Source organism: Talpa europaea, assembly GCF_964194135.1.
Source record: "Talpa europaea genome assembly, chromosome: 8".
Taxonomy (NCBI): domain Eukaryota; kingdom Metazoa; phylum Chordata; class Mammalia; order Eulipotyphla; family Talpidae; genus Talpa; species Talpa europaea.
Genome location: NC_140075.1, coordinates 57,241,424 through 57,263,459, shown reverse-complemented (window position 1 = coordinate 57,263,459; position 22,036 = coordinate 57,241,424). Strand labels below are relative to the sequence as shown.

General features: G+C 39.8%; 1 protein-coding gene and 1 pseudogene across 2 annotated transcripts; both read left to right on the top strand.

Moving 5' to 3' along the window:
* Nucleotides 1-9,781: 9,781 nt before the first annotated feature.
* LOC311176001 (nucleophosmin-like) lies at nucleotides 9,782-10,667 on the top strand (the record flags this gene model as incomplete). Its single annotated transcript, XM_084241287.1, is given in 2 exon segments — nucleotides 9,782-10,240; nucleotides 10,242-10,667. Coding segments are annotated over 2 exon segments (885 nt in total).
* A 10,640-nt stretch (nucleotides 10,668-21,307) lies between these two features.
* LOC311175701 (coiled-coil domain-containing protein 90B, mitochondrial-like) lies at nucleotides 21,308-21,889 on the top strand (annotated as a pseudogene). Its single transcript has one exon. The product of its transcript is annotated as a coiled-coil domain-containing protein 90B, mitochondrial-like (transcript).
* Nucleotides 21,890-22,036: the final 147 nt, after the last annotated feature.

Sequence of the window (22,036 nt, the reverse complement as noted above, 5' to 3'; positions counted from 1 at the left end):
GAACTATAGACAAGTCATTTTTGTGTTCCTTGGGTGGAAAATGGAGGAAAACATGTTCAATGTGTAAAGTGGTTCAAGGGTCCAGGGCCTCCCCGGTGGTGCAGGGTTAAGTCTCAGTGCTATCAAGCTATCACTGCAATGGGCTGAGTTTGATTCCCCCACCAGGGAGCTAACCCACATATGGAGCAGCAGACCTCTCCTGTCTCGCCTTTCACTGCTCCCCTTAGCAGTGTATTTCAGTAGACCACCCGTTCTGCTTCCCACTCTGTCTCTGTGAATCCTCACCACCCACCCCCTGCACCTCTGGCCTACACTCCACTCTATGCATAAATAAATTTTAAAAAATAATAAAGTTTTTGTAAAAAGGGGTCCAGAGGCTCATGAAATGGGGATTTGAGGGTTAGAGAAACAAAAGGTACCACCAAATCCAAGTATCCTAAAGGTCATTCCACACTCCTGAAGACATAGTTTCAGTTGACTAAAAGTCAAAACAACTTAAGCCTCCTCAAAGATTTTAGAAATCATTTCAGTGCCCATAATTGCCCTACTACTAACTGTATGATCTGGGAAAATCATAGTTTTCTCATCTGTAAAATACAGACTCATTCATTCAACAAATACTCACTGAGTGTACCTACCAACTGATCACCTACTTTCACAGGAGTTATTTCTTTGGGTGATAGAAATGGTAGGTTAGAGGATTTTAGCAAAAGGAACAGATAATAATGAGTTATATATTTATGAGTGATTTTTTTTCCTAAAGGAAAAAATAAAGCAGAGGAGAAGGACAGGCCATATAGGTTGGGTGATAACAGATGGGTCAGGAACTAAAATACTCATCCTTATGTGCACTGAATGATATACTATATATAAAGAGGTTCAAATGGTGTCTGGTACATAGTAAGTACAAAGGAATGTAAACTGTTGTATTTTTATCATCATCATTATTTCAACAATGAGGGAATTCTGGATACCTTAGAAATCCCTAGAATCTATGAATCCTAATTTTATAGTTAAAATTTTACCTGCAAATATATGTTGTATTTCTTGCATTCCAAATCATTGCTCACTCCAATTTCCTCCACAAAGAGAGATACAGTTTCTTACATATTTTCACAACTACTATGAAAATTACCTATTTGAAAGATCCTCTCTCAAAGATGAGCATGTAAATGCAAAGTAAAGCAAAGCCTCCTCTATCTTGCAGTAAAGTGAGGTGGTTTCTCCAATGCTATGCTTTAGGAACCTGTGTTAGGAAATCAGGTAGCAAGAATGTTGAGAAGAAAAGGGTACTGCCTTTCAGTAGGTTGTAAAAAAGACCTCCCTCCCACACTGCCCCTCCGTCCATCATCCACAGGACAAGGTAAAACCTCTCACCGGTGGGGAAAAGATTCCATTCATCACCCACTCCAGCCCTCCACATCACCAAGGCAGTGGGACAGAAGGCTAGCACCTGCCAGTACTACTCACTTGGCCCTCCTCTATGCTGCACTCCCTCCCCCCACCAATTCTACTCTTTTGTGACATCTATTCCCTTTCTTTCTGCCTCTAAGAATGCACAAAACATCTACCTTAAACAATTCCATGACTCAGAAAACATGATTCTGCAAGAATTTCTCTCCACTAGGAGCCAAATTCTCTTAGGAATGGCCCTAACTCAAACTGTTAAACTGATTAATACTAGGGAATGGAATTATGGAGGTTAATGAGAAAATTACTGTGCTTTGGATTTTTAGTTGAATTTTTTTTCTCAAGTGATTAAAACTGTTGTTAAGGGCCTCCCTGGTGGCAAAGGGCTTAAAGTCTCAGTTATCAAGCTATCACCAGTCACTGCAGCATGAGTTTGATCCCTGGCCAGGGAGCTGACCCCAGGGCTCAACAGACCACTTCTGTCTCGTCCACTGCTCCCTTCAGCAGTGTATTTCAGTAGACCTGCCTGTTCTGCTCCCCACTCTCCCTCTATGAATCCTCTCACCACCAACCCCCCACCCTGCACCTCTAGCCTACACCCCAGTTCTTGTATGCATAAATTAATCTTGGGGGGGGAAAAAAACTTTTGTCAAGTACATTATGAATGAAAGCTTCTTTGGTAAAGGACTTCTTCCAGGATTAACAGAAACAGAACACATAAAATTCTTATATTTTGAAATGCAATCTTGATTCACACCAGCCTTCTATGGAACCTAGAGCAAGTAATTTTTCTGGACCTCCACCCACCCCCACTCCACCGCCCATCCCCTAAGTTTCACTAGAAACTTATGAAAAATCTGAACGTGGTCATTCAATTAATGTTAATTTCCTCATGTTATAAGATGGATTAAAACACTTTTTCTACCTCAATATAGTATTTAGAACAACAAAAGATGTAACATATCTCAAAACGAATGTTAACATGAAGCACTTTTACTACTATCAATTTCAGCTGTATCTGTCAGGGTCTAACAAGGAAACACTGAGGATTTACAAGAGGGACTTTAGGGCCTTCTTGGTGGTGCAAGGGGTTAAGTCACAGCACTGTAAAGCTAACCACAGCCTCTGCAGTATGAGTTCGATCCCCAGCCAGGGAGCAAACTACATGGCGCAGAAGACCTCCCCTGTCTCGCCCGCTGCTCCCCTCAGCAGTGTATTTCAGTCAGTCTGCCTGTTCTGTTCCCTACTCTGTCTCTGGTGAATCCTCTCTCACACACACACACCTGACACCTCTGGCCAGTACCCCAGCTCTTGTATGCATAAATAAATAAATCTTTAAAAAAAAGACGGAACTCATTTAAATAAATAAGAAGGACTTTAAAAGCAGTAACAGGCACTGGAGGAAAGGAGTGGCGCAAAGGGAGTAATGAGGCAAATCCGAGGCAGATGTTCTTTTGTACTTTGCTTTTTTATACGCACAATTCATCTTGGGAATAACTCCATGTCAAATCATAGAGTGCTTCCTTATTATTTTTATAACTGCATAGTTCTGTACCACACAGCTATACTGCAGTTCATTCTAGCACTCTCTTATGTATTGTTTAAGTTATTTCTAGTATTTCAAATCATAAATAATGTTACAATGAATAGCATTGTAAATAAACATTTGTCTACTGCCAGAGATGTATCTTCAGGGTAAGTTCTAGAAATGTGATTTCTGAGTAAAAAGGTAAACATATAAGGATTTTTATTAGTACTGTCAATTTAATTCCATAATGGCTATAAAATTTAGAGTACTATCAGCAATGGAAGGCAGTACCACAGCCTCACAAATTAAATGTGTACTCATACTTTTTTAACTATCCTTGTAGGAGAGAAATGTCTTAGTATAGATTTAATTTTAACTTCGAAGAGTCAGGATGAATGCTGTCTTCGAATGCCCAAAGGTGATCTCTATATCATGTATGTATGTAAACTGATTTTTCTCCCCCTACTTCTACAAAAATTTTGATCTTTTCCCCCTCCAGGTTTTAAGAATTGTTTTTTTATATTAGGAATATTAGCTGTTTATATGTGATCGATGCCGCAGGCATGTTTACCCAGTATTTTATTTCTCCTTTGTCTTTTCTCATAATATCTTTTGCCATATAAAATTAAAAAAAAATTAAGTCATATATATCAATCTTATATTGCTTCTGGCTATATTTTCTTTCAGTACATATACTTTATTCTTACGTTAGATGACTAAGCCATTTGAATTTGATTACTGCTGATAATGTGAACTATAAATCTATTGTTTCCTTTATCAAAACAGCTATCCATCTATCCCAACATTTATTAAAAGCACATTTTTAATAATTCCAGGTGCTATATACAGTCATGTGTTACTTGATGATGTTTCAGTTAACAATGAAGCACATATATAAGGTGATCCTAGAATACTTAAATAACTCTCAACATTTTATATTAGAAAGCAAAGAACCCAATTTTTTTTATTATTTTATAAATTTTATTTTTATATTCCCCATACAATTGCAACCCCCTTATTTTGACCCCAATCTCTCCCCTCCCCACTTCCCACCCCAAGAGCCCAATTTTTTTTTAAAGATTTATTTATTTAGGGCCTCCCCGGTGGCACAGCGACTGAGCGCTGGGTTGCGAAACTGCCCACAGCCTCTGCAGCTCCAGTTCGATCCCCGGCTGCAAACCGGCCACCGGAGGAGGGTCCCGCATGGCGCGCAGACCTCTCCTGCCGCCCGCTGCTCCCCCCACCAGTGTACTTCGGTCCTTCTGCCTGCTCTGCTCCCCGCTCTGGCTCTGGTGAATTCTCTCACCTTCCCACGCTTCTGACTGTACCCAGTGCTTGTATAAATAAATAAATAAATCTTTAAAAAAAAAAAAGATTTATTTATTTATACAAGAACCGGGGTACAGACCAGATGCTCCAGAGGGTGAGAGGACTCACCACAGACAGAGTGGGGAACAGAACAGGCAGAGGTGACGAAATACACTGCTGAGGGTAGCAGCGGGCGAGGCAGGAGAGGTCTGCTGTGCCACGTGGGACCCTCTCTGGCCGGCCAGGATCGAACCCGCACTGCGGAGGCTGCGGGCAGCTTCACAGTGCGGTGCTCAACCACCTGTGCCACCAGGGGAGGCCCGAACCCAATTTTTTTTAATGAGCATTATTTAGACACTTCACCAAGGAAGACATAAGTATTGTAGCTAAGCACGTAAAAAGATATTCAACATCAACAGTCATTGGCAAAATGTAAGATAAAGTGAGACACCAATACATATCCCCTGAAATTGCTTTTAAAAAATACCAGGGGCCTCCCTGGTGGCGCAAGGGGTTAAGCACTGCACTATGAAGCAATCCGAAGCCTCGGCAGCACAAGTTGGATCCCTGTCCAGCCAGGGAGCAACCCACATAGTGAAGCAGACCTCTCCTGTTTCGCCGGCTGCTCCCCTCAGCAGTGTACTTCAGTCAATCTGCCTGTTCTATTCCCCACTCTGTCTCTGGTGAATCCTCTCACCCCCAGCATCTCTGGCCTGTACCCCAGCTCTTGTATGCATAAATAAATAAATCTTTAAAAATAAAATAAAAAATACCAGGTGCTGACATAGATATGGAATAATCAGAACTCCCATAATTTTCAGATGGAAATACAAAAAGGTATTATACTTTGGAAAAGTTTAACAACTTTAATAAAGTTAAACATATACTAACAATACTATCCAGCAATTCCACTCCAAGTTATATACATGTATACATAAATGAAATGAAAACATGTTCACACAAAACCCTCTAAGCAAATGTTTCTAGCAAATGTTTCATTTCCAATAGCGAAAAACTGACAATCCATATGTCCTAAAACTAATGAATAATTGAATAAACTATGGCATTAAAATACAATTCAGTGCTACTTATTAATAAAAGAAACTCAGACACACAACAACAGACAGAAATATCAGAAATATTCTAGCTGAAAAGTTATGCAATGTATGACTTCATTTATAGGACATTCCTGCAAAGGCAAAATCATAGAAAGAAAAAAATCTGAGTCCAGCTATTAGTTGTGGAAGAAGCAGTTTACTACAAAGTCAAAATGAATTTTTGAGGATGATTAAGTTTACAGGTTCTAATCTTACAAAGATCAATCTATTTCTTGATTGTGATGATGGTGGTTATATGACTCATTTGTCAATACTCCCAGAACCTTACATTTTAAAAATGTGGAATTTACTATGTGTAAACTATACATTAATTATGATGTAAACATTGGTCAAAACAAAACTGAAATATCTTTATAATTTTTACAAAGTAGACTTCCAATAAGGAATACTATCAGGAATTGAAGAGGGACATTACACAATGATAAAGAGGTCATTTTACTATGGCATCTAAAAAATCCTAAATGTATATACATCCAACAACAGATCTTCAAAATCAACAAAGTGAAAATTGATAGACCTGAATCTCAACACTCTTCTCTCATTAAGGATTTTAGTTATCAGTATTAGCAAAAATATTAATATCAGTTTCAATAAGTACATAGAAGAATAACACAATCAGACAACTTGACCTACATTTATAGAATACTTCATTCAAAAGAGGCAGAATACACATTCTTTTCATGACACGTGAATATTCACCAACATAGACCATATTCGGCAACATAAAACAAGCCATATAAAATATGTTCTCTACCAACAACAGAATTAAACTACAAACCAAAACCAAAAAGATATCTGGGAAAATGCCCAAGATATGGAAATTAATCAACACCTTTCATAATATATGGGCAAAAGGGGAACACAAATTTTTTTAAAGATTTATTTATTTATGCATACAAGAACTGGGGTGTAGGCCAGGGGTGGGGTGTGGGGAGGTGAGAGGATTCACCAGAGACAGAGTGGTGAGCAGAACAGGCAGATCTACTGAAATACACTGCTGAGGGGAACAGCAGGCGAGACAGGAGAGGTCTGCTGTGCCATGTGGGCAGCTCCCAGGCTGGGGATTGAACTCATGTTGCAGAGGCTGCAGATAGCTTCATAGCGCAGTGCTTAACCCCTTGCGCCACCAGGGAGGCCCCGGAACACAAATTTTTTTAAATGGAATTGTATAAAAGTTGAGTGTGATATTTCAAATGTGGTTAAACCAGTATATAGGGAAATGTAAAGTACTAAAAGCTTATAACAGAAAAGAATTTCAAATCAATGATCTAAGTTTCTACCGTAAGAAACTGAAACAGGAGTCTGTTTAATTCAGCAAATTAAACACAAGAAAATATTAAAAAAAAAAAAACAGATATCAATGAAATCAAAACAGAAAAGCAATAGAGAAAAAAAAATCAAAAGCTGGTTCTTTGATAAGATCCATAAAAAGTATAAAACTCTAGAGACTCCCTAGTGGCCTAGGGGTTAAGTCTCAGCCGACCCACCTCGATGGCCCACAACATAGCAGGAGCAACCAGCCAGGGAGCTAACACTTAAGAAAGAACACCAATTCTACATAACACTTTCTAGGAAACAAAATAGTTTCTAGGTCATTTTGAGGCCTGCCTGATCCTGATACCAAAAACAGACAAAAGCATCACAAAACAATAAAACTGTAGACCAACATACCTCATGAATATAGATGCATGAATAAAATATTAGCAAATTGAATCTAGCAATATACAGAAAGGTTAATATCTCAGTGCTATATGAGGTTTATTCTATGAATGCAAGGTTGGCACAAGATACCAAAATTCAATGTAATTCACCCTGTCAATAGATAAAATTATGGGTTATGAAATCCAGAAATTAAGGGCAGATTATACCCTTAGTATTTGAGAAACCCACATTATTACCCTACACACCTCTAAAGGTATCATTTATATTGTAATCACTGTAGTCTACATGAATACCTTTGCCATTGTGCAGTATAGTAGTATTGCAAATACATGAAATGGTTGCCCAAAGGCAATACACCCTCCAAATTGACTAACAAATAAAAAATCCAGATAAAGAAATTTTTGCCTTCCAGACATTCTACTTGGCCCTGTTCACACCAGACGTTTAATATTCTACTTAGTCCTGAATTCTATACTTCTAAAAGGGCCAACAATCTCACCAAAGAGCCAAAGCAATAATGGCAAAGGAATTCTAAATTCCCATAAAATGATGGGAGAGACAATCACAATACCACTAGCCCCGCTTAGCTAGTCAATTTATCACTTCATTTAATCACCAGGATGATTTCTCACAGCAAGACAATAACTCAAGATTACACTGGAAATGGTGTAAAATGTAATTTTGCTAATATCTAACACAATTGCTCATACATCTAAATTTCACAAATTATTAATGTACCGCTCTTTCAATGAAAATAAATTCCTAAAAGGCAGTATTTTTGACATACATTATAATTTCATAAAGTAACAGAAATACCCCAAGTAAACAATTACTAGCAAAATCAACTCTAAAACTCTTATCAAGGAAAAAAAAAAAAAACATACTGCAAAAGCATGTATAGCTTGGTAACTTTTCAGGTGTGCAGACAAGAAGTACACACAAAACCACTACACTCAGCCTCAGTTTCCTCATCTAGAAAATAATAACTTAATTAAATAATACAATAGATGATTTCTTTACCTTGCCTGACAAGTAGCAAGAATACCCAACCCGGTAGACATGGGAAAATAGTCAGTACAATCACCTAATGCAAACCCTCCTATGTCTTTCTAGGCTAGCAAATTAAGGAATTCTATTCCTGTAAACACTATGATTTTAAAGCATAGTCCTTCAGTTAGGCTTTTCAGATGCAATTTTCATTAAACCTCACATTTATTTAACATATACATAAGACTGAGAACTATTATCTACTATGGAAACTTTTGAGTTGCTTTGCCACAAATAGAAAATAAGCACACATTTATATAACAACAAAATAAACCATTTAAACATTTATAGGTAAAAACTATTTCCAAATATCTAACAACTCCATAAAAGCTAGATGTGGCACAGCATTTATACTATTACTGTTTTCCCAACACTCACATTTTGAAAAGCTCTAATGCATATAAAACAAAAAATAATCAAGAGAAATTATACAAATATACATACACAATGAAATTACATACAGACCTTTTTTCAGTTGAGGTTTTTGAGATTCAGAAGATGCAGGAAACTGTGTTTTCTGAAATGAAAGAAGTCTGCATTAAAACAAGGTTATATGGGCCTACTTGGTGGCCTAAGGGTTAAGTCTCAGTGCTATCACCACTATGCTTGCCTTGGATCCCAGCCAGGGAACCCTCACATGGCGCAGTAGACCTCTCCTGTCTCATAGGCTACTCCTCTCAGCAGTGTATTTCAGTAAATCTGCCTGTTCTGTTCCCCACTCTGTCTCTGGTGAATCCTCTCACCCACTCCCCTCAGCACCTCTAACCTGCACCCAAGTTCTTCTACATAAAAATTAAAAAAAAAAAAAAACTACTGCATGAATATTGTCAATCCACAAAACACTCAAATAACAATCAGTAGCTCTCCAACTATGCAGTAAATTGCATATAGGCAGAATTATTTTGAATATAATTTAAAAGACAAATTTCAAGTTTTACTTTTGCTATCCAAACTCTCAATAATGTATAATGCATATTTAAAATACATATTTATAAAGTTATAACACCTGATGAAACGTGCACAAATAAAAGTACTGAGTTCTTAGACATTACATATTAGTATCACACTCAATGGCATACTTGGCAGTGGCCAAACAAAAAGTGTTAACTTTAATAAAAGGAAACTTATGAAGTCCCTACATAGAAACTGTCTAGCATTCAATTCTAGTAGAGATTTTTTTCTAAAGGGACCTTATTTAATACAATAAATAAAATCTTACACGATAACTCGCAGAAAATCTTCAAATAGATTTTTTTATACATACCACCTATGATATAATACAAGCAAGAATAATGATTGAAAGTTTCTAGAAATAACGAGAGGACCCTCCCTGATGGCCTAGGGGTTGTCTCAGTGCTACCACAGAAGGACCGTGAAGGCCCACCCCGAGAGCCTGGGTTGGATCCCTGGCCAGGGAGCTGACCCACATGGGGCAGCAGACCTCTCTTCTCACCTGCCGCTCCCCTTAGTAGAGTATTTCAGTAGATCTGCCTGTTCTGTCCCCACTCTGTCTCTGGTGAATCCTCTCACCTCCCACACCTATGGCCCGCACCTCAGTTCTTCTATGCAAAAATAAATAAATAAATAATCCTTAAAAACAAAAACAAAACAGCCCTGGTGTGATTCCGTCCTGTGCGGCTGTTCCTTGGAACAGTAGTCATTTATCTCCGCCCGCCTTCTCTCCCACCTAAGTGCGTGCCACCACCCCATGGAAGATTCGATGGACATGGACATGAGCCCTCTGAGGCCCCAGAACTATCTTTTCGGTTGTGAACTAAAGGCCGACAAAGATTATCACTTCAAAGTGGATAATGATGAAAATGAGCACCAGTTATCTTTAAGAACGGTCAGTTTAGGAGCTGGTGCAAAGGATGAACTACACATTGTTGAAGCAGAAGCAATGAATTATGAAGGCAGTCCTATTAAAGTAACACTTGCAACTTTGAAAATGTCTGTACAGCCAACGGTTTCCCTTGGGGGCTTTGAAATCACACCACCTGTGGTCTTACGGTTGAAGTGTGGTTCAGGGCCTGTGCATATTAGTGGACAGCACTTAGTAGCTGTGGAGGAAGATGCAGAATCAGAAGATGAAGAGGAGGAGGACGTGAAACTCCTGAGTATATCTGGGAAGCGTTCTGCACCTGGAGGTGGTAGCAAGGTTCCACAGAAAAAAAGTAAAACTTGCTGCTGATGAAGATGATGATGACGACGACGATGATGATGACGACGACGAAGATGATGATGATGATGATTTTGATGATGATGAAGCTGAAGAAAAGGCACCTGTAAAGAAATCTATACGAGATACTCCAGCCAAAAATGCACAAAAATCAAACCAGAATGGAAAAGACTCAAAACCATCAACACCAAGATCAAAAGGTCAAGAATCTTTCAAAAAACAGGAAAAAACTCCTAAAACACCAAAAGGACCTAGTTCTGTAGAAGACATTAAAGCAAAAATGCAAGCAAGTATAGAAAAAGGTGGTTCTCTTCCCAAAGTGGAAGCCAAGTTCATCAATTATGTGAAGAATTGCTTCCGGATGACTGATCAGGAGGCTATTCAAGATCTTTGGCAGTGGAGGAAGTCTCTTTAAGAAAATAGTTCAGTTTGTTAAAATTTTCCGTCTTATTTCATTTCTGTAACAGTTGATATCTGGCTGTCCTTTTTATAATGCAGAGTGAGAACTTTCCCTACCGTGTCTGATAAATGTTGTCCAGGTTTCATTGCCAAGAATGTGTTGTCCAAAATGCCTGTTTAGTTTTTAAAGATGGAACTCCACCCTTTACTTGGTTTTAAGTATGTATGGAATGTTATGATAGGACATAGTAGTAGTGGTGGTCAGACAAATGGAAATGGTGGGGAGACAAAACTATACATGTGAAATAAACTCAGTATTTTAATAAAGTAAAAAAAAAAAAAAACAGAAGTAACAAGAAATGTTAATATTTAGATACCGGATGCGCAACAAATTCTGAGTAGGTTAATGAAAAAACACATTACAGGACCTACACCAGAGAAAACAAGAAGTACTTGAAAGCAACACCCCCCAAAAAAGGTATCACCAGATTACCTACAAAAAAAGGACAATTAGATTGACAGCTGACTTCTCACCAATTAAAACTGGAAGTCAATATCACATTGAGACATTATAAGAATGATTATTAACAAGTATCAGGTTTAAGTAAAATGAATGTTAATCTAGACACAAAGTCAACAAACTGTGATCTATAGTTCAAGTCTAGCCTTTTTTTACACAAACTAAGAATAGTTTTTACTTTTTTTAATGATTGAGAGAAATAAATTAATATTTTGCCAACACAAAGTTCAAATTTTAGTGTCTATAAGCAAATATCTATCTGAACACAGTCACAATCAGATGCTTACATATTGCTTTCACACTACAACTGCACAGTTAATTGTGAGAGACTATCTAACCCACAAAGCCTAAAGAAATCATATCTACAAATCAAAAATAAACAATGAAATAGGAAAAAAAGCAAAATACATGAACCAGGAAAAAGGACAACCAATGATGCTCAAACTCATTAATAATCAGGGAAATGTAAATCAATACCACATTATGGCATCACTTAGTATCTATCATGTTGACAAAATTTAAAGATATATCAAAGAAGTATGCAACAGAAACAGTTGAAGCATAAATTATCACAATCACAGTAGTTTCCTGTAAGAATATTTCTGAGACACTCTTCTAAATTTTGCACTCTAAGCACTACCTTTGCCTTTCCTAGCAAAAAGTGGTTGGTGGGGGGAGGGGGTTGAGAGAAATGCGAAGGTGGTGAAAAGAGTAAACACTTTCAGTTTGAGGAAAGAGTCTAAGATCTCATTTATAACGCGGTGAACTACTTGACATTTGCAAAGTATTCTTACCAAAAAAAAAAAAAAAGTATATATCTTTGAGGTGACAGATGTGTTAATTAATTCAATAGAGAAAATCCTTTCAACAGGTATATGTACACCAAATCATCATGTTCTACACTTTAAATATTTCACAACACTGTCATCTAAATGAAAAAAAATGAAACTGAAAAAAAAATCAATCTATTAGAATGGATAAAGTTATTATAATATTTTCCTTAATGGGAATTATACAGCAGTGAAAATAACATTAAGGAACATTAATAAAAAGCAATATATTGCTTGGGGTATCAAATATGGTAAAACTATAAATAAAAGAACAATTAACATAAAATTGAGGAAGAGATTATTTCTGATGGGAAAGGAGGAAAATGCAGTAGGGGGGAAAACGTTTAGGTTTCAAAGTGATTATTAATGACAACTTCTTCACCTGTGAGGTAGGAAAACAAGTTTCCATTATATTGTTCTGTAAAGCTTATACATAACCTTTTTTTAAATTCTTACAAAAGACATTTCATAACAAAAATTAATCCTCAAAATAAAAGAAAATGTGTAAATATTTAGCTAATTTATTATCTTGTTTTAACAAAGACAAAAACAATAACACCCATTTAAAAATGGATGAAAGATTTGTAGGCACACTTTACCAAAATAATGAATGAATGCACACATAAAAAGATACTCAACATTATTTGTTAGGGAAATACAAATTAAAACCATAATAACCACCATGACATATCCAGCAGAAAGGCTTAAATAGACTCGCAATACTAAGTGCTGACAAGGATATGGAAAACTGAAATCCACATGTGCATTGCACAGGCAAGTTAAAATGGCAGCCACTTTAGAAAAGATTTTTTAGTTTTAATTTTTTGTTTTTGTTTTTCATACACACTACCCCAGAAATTCTAATTCTACTCCTAGAGAAATGAAAACATATCCATACAAAGATTTCTATGCCAAAAATTTCCATTTTTCTAACTCTATTTATAGAGAGCTTTCCTAACAGCCAAAATTGTGAAACAATCCAAAAATTCATGAATTGCTACATTTAAAAAAGTGTATATTCTTATAAATACTGCTTAGAAATAAAAAAGAACTACTGCTGCATACAATATAGATGAACCTCAAAGAACATGCTAAGTGAAAATAAGATACATAAGACTATATGATTCCATTATAGAAAATTGCTAGAAAAGGCAAAACTATCAAAACAGAAAGATAATTGGTGAGTGGTGACAAATGTACAACAATATAAAATTACTAAAACTAAGCATACACTTTAAATGAGCAAATTTCATGATACATGTATTATACTTCAAGCTGTTTCTGAAATGCCAAAGACCTTTTAATCTAACTCGGTTTATTTGTTTTTTTAACTTTGGGGAACTTACTAAGAATCTTTTTTTTTTTTAAATAATAAATTTTATTTTTATATTCCCCATACAATTGCTACCCCCCAATTCTGACCCCAATCCCTCCCCGCCCGCCCCCCCACCCACCCCCCAAAGAGTGTCTCTGGTTCGTAGTTTTTTGTTGATTTTGATTTTCACTTTCTTATAGTTATTCATTTTCCTGGTCCCTTATTTAAGTTTTCTAGATTCCTGCTGTGAGTGAGACCATCCTAAGAATCTTAAAGGCTCAAAAAGCATCTTCATGGGCCTCCCCAGTGGCGCAGCGGTAGAGCGCTGGGTTGCAAAGCTGCCTGCAGCCTCTGCAGCGCCGGTTCAATCCCCGGCTGCTCCCTGGCCACAGGAGGAGGGTCCTACGTGGGGCGCAGACCTCTCCTGCCGGCCCGCTGCTCCCCTCAGCAGTGTACTTCGGTCCTTCTGCCTGCTCTGCTCCCCGCTCTGGCTCTGGTGAATTCTCTCACCCTCCCGCACTTCTGACTGTACCCAGCGCTTGTATAAATAAATAAAAATCAAAAAATAAATTAAAAAAAGTTTAAAAAAAGGCATCTTCATAAGTGAACAAACCTTATTTATACACAAAAGAGAGTTAAATTGTACTTATTGTGCGTCTTTCTCAGACTTTCCAGAACTTTGAAATGGAAAGCATTCAAATTGCTCAATCTCATTCATAAGTAGGCTGTTATGCAGAAGTCATTATTTTTTTTGGTTTTTTCTTAATTTGTATGTATTCCTCTAACAAATATTCATATAACACTTGATACATGCCAGGCATTATATATGAACCAAATCAATTAGTGCAGTGATAATTTTTACTTTCTGTCCTGAAAGGTTTAATCTTTCACATAACAGAGACAAGCATTTATACAAACACATCAAATAGTGGAAATTAAGGTACTATAAAATATTTTATACATATAAACCATGGAAACCAGAGCTGTTTGCTTAGTTTTGTTTTTAATATCTCAACCATTTTTATACATTCCTCAATAAAATATAAATAACAGTCCCCAGTTTGCCTAAGTAACTAAGAGTAATCATTAGTTCTCACAGCATTTTATAATATCTGTGTGTTCAACATTGGCCTAGTTTCAGTCCATTTGCTGGATGTCTCCCAGTCAAGGCATTCACTGCAGTGTTCTGAGAATTTCATGTATGCATTTCTTCAAAGTGCTATGAGTTCGAGGTCTTTTAGTCTTCTCCCCTCCACCTCCATAAATCCATTTATACAGATTGATGTGTTTTTTAGGTGTGTAACAAAATTTAGTTCACACAACATACCCTTATTCCACATCTAGCTTTTTTAAAAACATGTGTATGTTCACTTGGAAATCCCTCCAAGTGAACATATAGTTCTAACATTCTTTTCATGGCTACATAACATTCTTAGGTATGAAAAGAACAGATGTCAATCATTACCCTAATAACAGGACTTCACTAATTTCCAGGTTTTTTTCAACTATCATCACTACTATAATGAATGCCCTGCACTACAATGCATGTGTTTCACTTAGAAAGGATACAGGTCTAGAAGTGGAATTGCTAGGTCCTTTTAATTTTATTACAAACTGCCAGCTCACTTTCAAAGACAGCAAAAGTTCAAATTTCCACACAGATGAAATTACTGTAATTATAACACTGATAAATCATGAAAACAGTTAATTTTAGCCTCAAGTGCTAAAGTCATATTGAAACAAAAAAGCCATTACCTTTAAAACATACAAGATTAAAAAGTACAGGAAATTCTGCCATCACAGAAATCAAGTTCATATTAGGCCACATGGACACTTAGCTATACCTGCAATGACTATTGAAGAGTATTTGTAGCAATGTCATGTTATCATTACACCTTATATTTAAAATTACGTAGAGGAAATATTTTCTTTGGTATGTTTCCAGTATTTAAAATCTAGTAACCGGGGCCTCCCTGGCAGCACAAGGGGTTAAGATGCAATCTATGAAGCTATCCGCAGCCTCTGCAGCATGAGTTCCACCCCCACCTGGGAGCTACCCACTGGTGCAGCAGACCTCTCCTGTCTCCCCCCACCTCTCCCCTGAAGCATTGTGCTTCAGTCAGTCTGCCTGTTCTGCTCTCCACTCTGTCTCTGGTAAATCCTCCCCCCCCCCACTCCTCTGGCCTGTACCCCAGTTCTTGTATGCATAAATAAAACTTTTTTAAAAAAAATAAATAAATAAGGGCCTCCCCAGTGGCGCAGCGGTTGAGCGCTGGGTTGCGAAGCTGCCCGCAGCCTCTGCAACGCCGGTTCGATCCCCGGCCGCAGAGCGAGGGTCCCACATGGCGCGCAGACCTTTCCTGCCGCCCGCTGCTCCCCTCAGCAGTGTACTTCGGTCCTTCTGCCTGCTCTGCTCCCCGCTCTGGCGAATTCTCTCACCTTCCCGCGCTTCTGACTGTACCCAGTGCTAGTATCAATAAATAAATTTTTTAAATAAAATAAAATAAAATCTAGTAACCCTAATCAGGCCATTTAACTTTTTTTTTAATTCATAGCTTAACAAAAACCTTTCCTTGGGGCTTCCTCTGGATTCTGTTTTCTGAGTACACTAAAAATGATTTGATCTCTCTACAAATGAAAAGAGAATAGAAAACAGGGCTCCTGACAGATATCGTGGGACTTGCCAAAACTAAGTTGTAGAACAGCCAGCCAAGGCTCCTATTTTATGTCTCCTGTAGTTTCCAGGGCGTTTTTAAAAGGGCAGTAAATTCTGAACTAAAGTCATTCTAACAAATGGGTCGAACATACCTTCACACCCAACACTTCAACGCAGGCAAGGCTTTATTTACATTTAGAACTTTACAGAAATTAAAGCCAGTTGTGAACACACGCCTCGAGAATAACTACTACTGGATCATCATCCCAAACTCCTCTGGGCTACTTTGCATTAGCGGTTCTGTTGACTTTAATCAACGCCTAACTGGCTTTAGCTGAATCCCGAACAGGACCTTCATAACCTTAATCTTAACCGAGAACACCTGGTCCCACCCCACCGACAGGCAGCAGCGAACGCTGCCAACTCCCAGGCTTTGTCAACTTCAACTCCTAAACCAGGGAATTAACAGAAACTATCCCTACACAAATGGTTAGTGCTTCCTCTCCAGATCTCGTGAAACAGAAAAGATGGGACTAGGGCAGCAGCTCCTTCTGATACAAATCTCCCTTTTCCTCCCAGCACAGCCCAGCCCTGCAAAGAATTCAGCCCGGCCCCGCCATGCCCGCAGCTCAGGGCCCGCTCCGCATTCCCCCAGGCACGCTGCGGACGGCCGAGGCCGCAGCCAGCCAGCCAGCCAAGCCGCTCGGCCCGGCCCGGCCCGGCCCCGCCCTGGAGGCCGGGACACAAAGCACAATCTCGCCGCTCACCGCTGCGGGTCTCACCTCAGCCATCTTGGCTCCGCCCCGCGCGGCGCGCCGGAAGTTGACGTTCCCCAGACAACAGGCAAACGGAAGTGGTAAGGGGTGTGGGCGGGGCTTGAGCACACCAGGAAGTAGGTCGCCGAGTTGGGCGGGGGGACGCCTAGCTGGAGGGCCCGTGACGGGAGGCGCAGCTAGTGGTTCCAGCCGTCGCCGGCAGCCCCCACCGCCCCACGCGGTGGGGCGTTGTCTGGGCGTTCCTGGAGAAGTATTTCCGGGACTGCGGCTCTGTCTTCCGCTGCCTGGCCCTGCTCTATTCTGAGGCTGCTGCGCGCTTAGTTCAACCTTCCTTTCCGAGTCCCGGTCTCCAACCCCAAACGCTAGGGCAGAGAGAGACCGCAGTCTCGCCTCACGTGAAAACTTGCTCGTGGGCCTCCCTGGGGGCGCAAGGGGTCAAGCACTGCTCTGTGAAGCTATCAGCAGCCACTGCAGCAGGAGTTCGATCCCCGGCCAGGGAGCAACCCACATGGCGCAGCAGACCTCTCCTGACTCACCCGCTGCTGCCCTCAGCAGTGTATTTCAGTCAGTCTGCCTGTTCTGCTCCCCACTCTGTCTCTGGTGAATCCTCTCACCCCCCACACCTCTGGCCTGTGCCCCAGTTCTTGTGTGCATAAATAAATAAATATAAAAAAAAAATAACTTACTCGTGCTAGTGCTAAGGAGGCACTGGCCTATCAGACCTCCTCCCTTGTTTACACTAGCTAACCCGCTGCGGGAGGGTTGCATTTAAGCGCAGTCCTGTTTTGATTGGAAGTATATAAAAATCAGGAGATGTGAGAAAGCTAGGAATCCGTGCGCGAATAAAGATCTGACCCTGGCATGCGTTCTTGCATAGCAGTAAAACAACTGAAGGAGGGCTGCCAGAGTAGGTAACCTTTTTGCCAGTCCTCACTTCCCTGCCCACTTCTGTTTATGTAACAGGGTGGTCCCCAGGAAAGGGGGAGGTTCCCTGCCCCACCCAAGGGAGGGTGGAGCTGAGCAGGAAGAGGAGAAGCTGAAGAAGAGACTGAGGAAGGAAGCAGGATGGAGCCAGGAGACCTGGAAGAGGCGCATGGAGCCTAGAAACATGTGAAGAAACTGCGCTTGTCTTTTGGTGGTGGACTGGGTGACACAGATGTGGGTGAGACCCGTGGGGAGGTGACAATGGCAGCTTTTATCTGGATGTTGATTTTGCTCTTTTCCTTCCGGGCTTGTCCGGTTGTTTGTGACCCTTTTCTGTGGGTCCCCACTGGAAGATGCTTTAGACTTGTAGCAGGCTTTGGGGCCTTGTTCTGGGCGGATCCCATATGGATGGAGTTTTACCCACGAGGGGACAGGTAACTTTGGGTGCTTCATTTAGAAACTAGACTCTTTGCCTTACCTGTATTGTTTCCTAGTTTTATTAAAGTTCCTTCCCATTAAAGTCTCATGTGTTTTGTGTTGATGCGGCGGATGGCAGAACCCATTTAGAATAGGCAGGTTTGCGGGGTTTGGGCTGCCCCTCTCCCTGTCCTATAACATTTACATTGTATATCTGGCCCCAGACTGAATGAATCAATGCTTAGTCTTTCACTAGATAAGTGTGGAAATATGTGTGGGCTTTGGAGTCAAACAAATTCTGAACCTGACTACTCCATAACATGAGCCAGTCATTTATTTGAGCCTCATTCATTCCAAATAAGTCATGAACAAAAACAGGGTCTCTGCACCCAGAGGACCGAGAAAGTGAGGAAGTCAAACATTAAATAATAACATAAGCAAAATTTATGAAGAAACAACTCGCTAAAAAAGGAGATAAAAAATGACTCGAACATATGAAAATATAACTTTACCAGTAAGAAAAAAATAGGCAAATTAAAATTTCCAAGCAATCCTTTCCACCCCTTTTATTGACACAGGTATAAGGAAACATGCGCTCTTCATTTATGGCTAGTGAATGTGAAGGCACAACTTCAACTGGAAACAAAATTTTCAATGCACATAACCTCAAAATCAATTGTTTCAATTCTAGGAATTTATTCTACAGTAATAAATGTGGGAAATGCCTTTACCTACAAAGTTATTCAACGCAGCAGCATTGCTTGTCATAACCAACACCTGTAAACAAACTGAAAGGCCAATAATTGAGGTTAACGAAATTATTAATATGCCCAGCCCTTACATAGTACATAAAAAAAGAAAGTCAACTATTTACATATTAATAAAGAACTTCAAAATAACAGATTAAAAAGTGCAGGGAAAAATGTATATATTATGTTAGTAATAGAGAGGGCTAAAATAAAGACGAACATTATGTACATAATTGCTTGTATACTCAAAATAGTTCTGGAAGGATATTCAAAATGCTAAAAGTGATTGTAAGGAGGAGAAATGGGTAGCAGAGGGACAGGGAAGAAAAGCGACATTTTACTCTATATGTTGTACACAATTTGAATTTTGTACATATGGCTGTAATACCTACTCCAATAATAAAGAAAAATAAAAGAACAACATACTATCTGATTAAAATTGTAGTAAATGCTAAAAAAGGAGAAATACAAAGTTATAAGAGCATTTAACAGTGAGATCCAATCTAGACTTTTTCAGTTGGGGAAAATCAGTTTCACTGGAAGTGATGTTTGAAATGAAACCTAAAGGTTTAAGACATTAGCTTGGGGAAGGGGGGGATGAGAAAGTGGGAAGTGCAAGAAAGAATTCTAAGGCAGGGGCCCCTCCAGTGGCAGCACAGCCGGTTGAGCGCAGCCCAGCGCAGTGCTATGAAGCTGTCCACAGCCTCTGCAGTGTGGGGGAGAAACCCACGTGGCACCGCAGACCTCTCCTTTCTCACCCGCTGCTCCCCTCAGCAGTGTCTTTGGCCTGTCTGCCTGTTCTGCTTCCCATTCTGTCTCTGGTGAATTCTCTAACCCTTTCTCGCGCCTCTGACCTGTACCCCAGTTCTTGTATAGATAAATAAATCTTTAGAAAAGAATTCTAAGGCAGGGGTTTCCCTGGTGGCACAAGGGGTTAAGTCTCAGCACTATGAAGCTATGGGCAGCCACTGCAGCACTGCACAAGTTTGATCCCGGCAAGTCGGGGAGCTGACCCACATGGAACAGCAGACCTCTCCTGTCTGGCTGCCTGCTCCCCTCAGCAGTGTATTTCAGTCAGTCTGCCTATTCTGTTCCCCACTCTGTCTCTGGTGAATCCTCCAACCCCCTGCACTTCTGGCCTGTACCCCAGCTCTCATATGCATAAATAAATAAATCTTTAAAAAAAAAATTCTAAAGCAAAGGAAGAGTTTGTGCAAAGTATCCAGGAGATGGAAGAAGCATGGCCAGTTTACACCACACAGAAAGAAGACCAGAGCTTTTGGAAAGAAGTAAGACAAAGCGAGTTGGAGAGCTGTAATAGGTGGAGAGGTAGGAGAGACTAGTGGTGAAGAGCCACAAGGGCTATTTGAGGAATTTTATTCTAAGGGCATTGAGAAGGCACTAGAGTTGTTGGCTTTGTGGTGTTTTTTTCAATAGTCCAGTGGTTTTGTTTTCATACCTATCATGCCATGAATTCACAGGGAATGGGTTCTACCAGCTCAGGCTCCTCACAAAGTAGGCTTCTCTGTGGGGAGCAGACTGGAGCTTCAGTTGAACCCAAATACCTTTCTCTGACTTCCCTTTCTTTCTGATCATTTTCTTTACACCTTTCAGGAAACTCTTGGCTCCTAGAAAGCTTAATATGCTCAATGTGAACATAATTCTCTTGGCAAGAACCTTGCCCTTGTTTGTTTACAACAATGCCAACTGCATGCTGGGTATAGACTTTCAGTTTTGCTGTGGTAGCCATTGTGGAGCATTCCTTTTACAACAGTGTCCACCCTCTTGATGTCTGCAATATCACTTTCTTGTAGATTTGCATGTATGTGGCCAAAGGAACAACTCCAAGTTTTCTGAAAGGCCTAGAAAACATATAGCAGGTGCTTCTCTTTCCCTCTGTGTTGGTCATTTTGGCGATTTATTATTTCACCCATTCCAGGTGAAAGGTGAGAAGGCACGAGTGTTTTGAGCAAGAAATGACATGGTGAGAATGAACATTTAAAGAGTCATGTTTCGGAAAACTGGGGACACCTGGAGTAACTGTGTTTGGAGACTCCTGCATTTTTTTTTCCTTTTAAAGCAGTTGTTTTTTTTTTTTTAAGATTTACTTATTTATACAAGAACTGGGGTACAGGCCAGAGGCACGGGAGGGTGAAAAATTCACCAGAGACAGAGCGGGGAGCAGAACAGGCAGACTGGACCCAAAACACTGCTGAGGGTAGCAGCGGGTGAGACAGGAGAGGTCTGCCACACCATGTGGTTATTTCCCCTGCTGGCCGGGAATCAAACCCACACTGCAGAGATTGGGGACAGCTTCATAGCCCAGCGCTCAACCCGCTGCGCCACCAGGGAGGACCCTGGAGACTCCTGCATTCTGAAGACAGTGAGGGGCTGCTAAATTTCAATCCCCTGCGGGCATTTCTCACTGGCCTTGCACAGAGTCATTAACTACCACCACTAAAGAAGGCTATGAGGCCAGTGGACATAATTCCTTTAGAACAAAGGAAATAACTTTTGTTACCCATGCCTTGGTTTAAGACTTGGAAACTAACAACTTTGGCAAAGTACAAGCAGAAATAGTTGTATCAGCACTAACCACTTTATCCAATATGAGCCTGGACACTATCTATAAGGAGATGGCCACTCAAGCTCAACAAGGAATAACAGTACAATAATTAATGACTCATTTGGACTCCATCAGGAAAGAAATGGTTATATAGAGAAAGGTGCAAATCTGAGAGCAGAGAACCAGAAAATGAAAATTGAATTAGAACAAGTTAAGCAACAACTGATAAATGAAACCAGTCAAATCAGAGCAGATAATAAACTAGACATCAACATAGGGAAAAAAAACCTTAAGCAACCACAGAATTTACCCAAAAAGATACCAAAACCGGAAGTATTTCAGAGGCCTGGAATAAAACTGACACTGAAATCGCTGCTTTAAAAGCACTGATGGAATCTTACAAACTTGAGACAATTTGTTACCTTGCAGCCTCAGTGTTTACCTTCCTGGCAATAGCACTGGGACTTTATAGATTCTGGAAATAGCAGTGAAACTACTGCATTATACTCAGCTGCCAGAGTTGACTGCTTAGAACACTGAATCAGGAAAGGTTTCCATTTTCCAACATTGAAAGTTGCAGCAGAATCATAATACAAGATTATTCAAAGTACACATGGACTAAAAAGAAATGT